The sequence below is a fragment of the Crotalus tigris genome, unplaced genomic scaffold (assembly GCF_016545835.1).
Source record: "Crotalus tigris isolate CLP2741 ecotype Arizona unplaced genomic scaffold, ASM1654583v1 scf7180000019147.1630427, whole genome shotgun sequence".
Classification (NCBI taxonomy): Eukaryota; Metazoa; Chordata; class Lepidosauria; order Squamata; family Viperidae; genus Crotalus; species Crotalus tigris.
The window spans coordinates 1,132,706-1,138,727 of record NW_024097401.1 but is presented as its reverse complement, the minus strand read 5'-3'; the positions used below and the strand labels follow the sequence as shown (position 1 = coordinate 1,138,727).

General features: G+C 42.4%; 1 protein-coding gene across 1 annotated transcript in view; it reads left to right on the top strand.

The window, feature by feature from the left end:
* The first annotated feature begins 721 nt into the window (after positions 1-721).
* Positions 722-6,022, top strand: part of TM9SF3 (transmembrane 9 superfamily member 3) — a 45,624-nt gene continuing 40,323 nt past the window's right edge. The window contains exon 1 of the mRNA XM_039360024.1: positions 722-879. Coding sequence (XP_039215958.1) covers positions 802-879 — 78 coding nt within the window. The 5' untranslated portion in view covers positions 722-801. The remainder of the gene's footprint in view (positions 880-6,022) is intronic.

Here is a 6,022-nt window from a genome sequence, read left to right as displayed (position 1 = left end):
TGGAAAAATAAAAAAATTAAAAAAAAAGAAATAGATCAGGGGTCTTCAAACGTGGCCCTTTTATGACTTGTGGACTTCAACTCCCAGAATCCCTCAGCTTTTCCACTGCCTGGACAGCTTAAATTATATTTATTTGAGTTATATAGCCGCTCATCTTACTTTTATGTAACTCTAAGCAGCTTACAGTAAAGCAAGTAACACAAAATAAATGATAAAAAAACAAGAATAGCAGCAAGGCACAATCTAAACCAGGGGTCTTCAAACGTGGCCCTTTTATGACTTGTGGACTTCAACTCCCAGAATCCCTCAGCCTGAGGGATTCTGGGAGTTGAAGTCCACAAGTCATAAAAGGGCCACGTTTGAAGACCCCTGTATTGACACAACTGCAAACAGCCGGGCTGGGCCATCTCTTTCGGCTGTGCTCTATATCCCTTCTGCAGCTGCTGGAGGCCATCCAGGAACCGAGGCCTTGCGTAGTAGGGAAAGAAAGGAGCGCCCGGGTCCGCCCCAAGGAAGGTGGAAGAAGTTACACGACGCCCTTTTAGGAAACGGAAAGCTTGGCTGGTTGCCTCGGCTTCCCAAAAACTCAGCCGTCCGGGCAACAGCACACAAGAGGCGCGCGGCCCGGACGACGGTCCCTACCCCCCCCCCCACCAGCCTCTGCCTTCGAGTTCTGCGGCTTCTGGCTGCTGCCGGTCGCCGTAAGCGGCGTCTGTTCCGGCGTGGCTCTTGGATGACGTGGCGGGCACGGCGGAAGCGGCGGCTCCTTTCCTCGGTGACGGCGGCGGCGACGACCACGGGATGGCGCCGGCCGGGTTCCTGTGGTGCGTGGCGGCCTTGTTGGTTTCGCAGGGCCGGGCCGACGAGCATGACCACACGGTGAGGGGGGGGGGTGTAGCCCGCCCGAGGCCACGGGGAGAGACGGGCCTGCTTTTTCTCCTCCTCCTCCTCCTCCTCCTTCCCTCGTCCTTCGGCCACGGCTCCCCTGCCCGGGCGGGCGGGCGGGCGCGGGTGCGTCTTCGCGCGGCGTTGCAGAGGCCGGAGCCGGTCACGGATCGCCTCGATCGGTCCGCGCGGAGCGGGAACCCGGCGTGCGCGAGAGTCAAAAGTTGGCCCGCAGGTCACTGAGAGCCGACATTTCAGTGAGAAAGTGGTCCCTTCCCGCTGGAGTGGTGGTGGAGAAGGGATTGCCAGCGGCCTGGCCGAGCATAGCTCTCCATTAGATAAGATAGGATAGGATTAGGATAGGATAGGATAAGATAGGGTAAATATAATAATAATAATAATAATAACAACAACAACAACAACAACAACAAATAAAGTTGGAAGGGACAACAACAACAACAACAACAAATAAAGTTGGAAGGGACCTTGGAGGTCATCAAGTCCAACCCCCTGCTCAGGCAGGAAACCCTATACCAGTGTTTCTCAACGTTGACAATTTTAAGGCATGTGGACTTCAACTCCCAGAATTCCACAGCCAGCAATGCTGGCTGTGAAATTCTGGGAGTTGAAGTCCACATGCCTTAAAATTGTCAACGTTGAGAAACACTGCCCTATACCATTTCGGACAAATGGCTGTCCGGTCTCTTCTTAAAAACTTCCAGCGTTGGAGCATTCACCGCTTCTGGAGGCAGGTTGTTCCACTGGTTAATTGTTCTAACTGTCAGGAAGTTTCTCCTTAGTTCTAAGCTGCTTCTCTCTTTGGTTAGTTGCTTCTTGTCCTTCTCTCAGGCGCTTTGGAGAATAGCTTGACTACCCCTTCTTTATGGCAGCCCCTGAGATATTGGAACACTGCTATCATGTCCCCCCTCCTCCTTCTCTTTGTTAAACTAGACATACCCAATTCCAGCAACCAATAAGATAACCTTTAATGTTCTTTTTTTTTTTTTTACTATGGGCACAACGGCACACATCAGAAATGAAATTGAGTCGCCCGCTCTCCAAGTGAAACACATACATGATACACACCTAAACATACTATGTTTAGGTGTGTGTGTACATAAAGGGCATGTTTTCGTTCCGGAGAACGAAGTTCCAATAAGACTGTCAAGAAGGGCAGCCTTTGTTCAAACAACGCTGTGGTTTTTCATAGTTTCTTATTTGTTGATGGTGACACCGGATAGTTAGAAAACAGAACCGCACCTGTTCATTATAATCACTCTCCTTTAAAAAAAGTAAATGGGGAGTATTAGCATTGTTATAATCAAGACAGCAGGTTGACTGAAAAATTAATATATGTATGTAAGAGAAAATTAATAAATTCTTTATAAAAAAATAAGAGTAAATTGGAAGTAATATTTCCCAAAGCAGGCAGAAACCTTATAAAGCACACTGACACTACAATTCCGAATAAATTCAAATAGTTAACTCGTGGCTCAAGATGTTTTAACTACCCAAAAAAAGGTTATTTCTTTTGTCTCCACCACGTTAAAGCTGATAATTAAACAGTGGGCCCTGGATGTGTTTGTATAGCTTTGAACAGTTGACTGTTTATGTTTAACCAAGATGCAATTTGCTTGTGCATTTTGGGAACCCTGGATGTGTTTGTATAGCTTTGAATACTTGACTGGTTATGCTTAACCAAGATGCAGTTTGCCTGTGCATTTTGGGAACCCTGGATTGTTTGTATAGCTTTGAACACTTGACTGGTTATGCTTAACCAAGATGCAGTTTGATTGTGCATTTTGGGAACCCAACCGTCACTTCTTGTTCAGTTGATCAGGATAATTTGTTAAGAAATAATATGAGTGATTAGCTTTGTTTGTGCAGATGCCAACCTGTATAGTCAGATTGCTGTAACTGTATCATATGGGCTATAGTTGTAATATAGCTGCTTGATAAGATCTAAAAATAGCAAAGGGTCACCCCCCAAAAAAATGGGAAATAAAGATGGAAGCTTGAAAAAAATAGCAAAGCGTACCTCTTGTTTAAAATCTCAAGAAATTGTAATATTTAAATCGGGACTTCTCTGTTTGCCTCTTATTTTTCTAAAGCCTTCCCTTCAAGCTAAATCAGATAAATTAAGGTAGAAGCCACTTAAAAGAAAATACAAGTAATGTAGAATATGAAATCCAAGCACTTTAAAATCAAATAATAAACCAAACATAATTATAAAAATAGCTTTTAAAAGTGGCACCTGCAAACTTTGTTGAAAGCAGTAGGAACTTTTTTTTTCTTTCAATTTTTATTATTTTATTTTCATTACAATCATAAGAAAAAAATTCAGATACATAAGAAGTTAAAATACAACACACAAATTCCGACATTGCTCACCCATTTCCCCCCAGACCGCATCCCCCTCTCATCTCTTCACTTCCCCCTTCCTTCTATCTCCTCCTATCCTCTCTCTCTCCTCCATCTTTCTATTTACTTGTCCCTCTCCTCTTCTTCTCAATCGGATGCAGTCTACGGGAAAATGCGATCAGGTTTAGTGTCACTTTAGAAAACTGTCCTTAAATTATTGGTGGGTCCAGGCATAACACTAAGCCATAAACCAGTGGTAAGGCTCTACTTTTTTAAAAGGTGGGAAGTTGTGTTGGACAATGGATATTGGCAGTGTAAGATACAAATGGGTGAAATTTTAAAGCATTATTTAATTTTCAGAAATTTTTGAAATCGAGTTGCTGCTTTAGACATATTAAACCTTATCTGAAAACTTACCCCTCCAGTTTTCTGCCGGCAAACTATGAAAATGTGCATCAGTGATTTTAAGGATTTCCCATAAATTGTTAGTGGTGCAATCCAAGTATGCTCCAGAAGGCAGCAGGAAAAAAGGGCATTCAAGGAATTGCATTTATTTATTTATTTATTTATCTATTTATCTATCTATCTATCTATCTATCTATCTATTTATTTATGAGACTTATATACCGCTTTAAGTGCAAGCAATCTCTAAGCGGTGTACACCAGTAAGCAATGTATATATATATTTACATTGCCCCCAACAATCTGGGTCCTCATTTTACCTACCCCGGAAGGATGGAAGGCTGAGTCAACCTTGAGCCGGTGAGATTTGAACCGCTGACCTGCTGAACACAGTCAGCTAAAATGGCCTGCAGTACTGCACTCTAACTGCTGCGCCACCTCGGCTCTGCGTTGCCCACTTCTGCCAACGATGTTTTACATAGTGGCTAGATTTGCATTATGACTTAGTTATACACCTGCCCTTGTAATGTCACTCAAAAGTCATCAGTGCTAAAACTTAAGACAGTGAGTACATAGTATAACCTCTTTCTGGCTATTCCCTTGAAAGTTACTGGTTGCAATATTTCTGCACTACACACCAAGTATTAATAAAAGGCACTGCTGCTTTGAGAAACTGCCATTAGGCATACAATGGCAGAAAAGGAAGGAATGAAAACCAGGATATTGGGAAAATAATGTGTAGAACATGCTTGGACTTTGGACTTTCAATTGCACTTACAAGATGTCCTTGAAAAGAGATTCAGGTAATTGGAGAAGGAAGGAGAGATGTGATAAAGAGTGACCTAGGTAAATGTGACAAGCATGTATACACAATAGGGCAGAAAATAGATGGTATTTAGTTTCTAAAGGTAAAAAGGCAATAGAAATCCAGTTGAGAAATTGGCAATATCAAGATACGAATTAAAAATTGTAATAGAAGTGGGAAAAACTGTGAATTAGAGGAATTAGAGCAGTGGTTCTCAACCTTTTTAATGCTGTGACCCCCCAACCGGTCGTAAGTCAAGGACTACTCAACCGGTCGTAAGTCGAGGACTACTCAACTGGTGCAGCACCGTTTGCAGAATGGGACTTTTGGCGGGCTCAGCAGGGCAGAGACAGCCTGGACAATTCCTATTGGCTTTTGAAATCCAATAGAATTAGACTCTATTCAAGAGAGTCTATTCTACTGGCTTTCAAAAGCCAATAGAATAAAAGGGAGTAGCACAGCTAAGGAAAAGGGGAAAAAATGGCGGACTGCATTGTTTGGCGACCCCCGTGAAATGGTCGTTCGACCCCAAATGGGGTCCCGACCCACAGGTTGAGAACCACTGAATTAGAGGGTTGCTGAAAGGAGAAAGAACATCACCCTCCAATATTGTACAGGGAAAGGCAACATGCCTGACAGCAAATTTGCACATGTGAAGCAAAGGAGAATGCAAGAAATTCAGGACTATTGTACCAAGATGGCTGATGATATGGATGATAGGATAGAGGGCAGTCTTAGAATGCTTAGAGACTGAAAATGTCAGAAACAAAGCATCCAGCTGTTGAGATGGAGAAATGTCAAGCAAGTAACAGAGTTACATATAAGTAGTATATAAAAAGTAAGGGATTGAATGCAAGAGCATTGTGCCAGCAGGAAGAACAGGACAAAGCTGTTACACGAATGATCAAAATATTGGAAAGATGAGAAAAATATTGAGAATAAAGTTTGAGAATAGAAGTAACTACCCATGAAAACTTGTGCAGAGATAATGCTGCTAGATTTGATTGTGAATTCTTCTGCATGAAAATGTGTACAGGCAGTCCTCAACTTACTACCATTTGTTCTGCAACTGTTCAAAATTACAATGGTATTGAGAAAAGTGACTTTCAGCTGGTCCTCACACAACTGGCATAGCATCTCCATGGTCACGTGATCAAAATTACAGGTGCTTGGCCACCAGCATCTCTTTATGATGGTTGCAGTGTCCCTGAGTCATAGTATCTCTGCTACTATGTACTACGTATGTACATGTATATTCTAGGCACCAGACCTTTGTTGGGCCTTAAAATGGCTCTGACGATCCAACATGTAAAATTGAAAGTTTTTGTAATGATTGATGTCTCACACTAACTTTATTGAAATGCTATGAAGTTTGAGCCGTTTAAAAAAAATTAGGCACAGGTATATGTTTGATGCATAGTATTAAAAGTCCAGTTATGTCTTTTCTATTTCTAGAAATCCAAAACACATCAAAAGATTGGAATTCTGGATTCAATGTCCATGTTTTCTGCTCTGTAAAGCATATTGCTTTTTTTTCAGTAACATACAATGAAATTGCTATCCTGTACT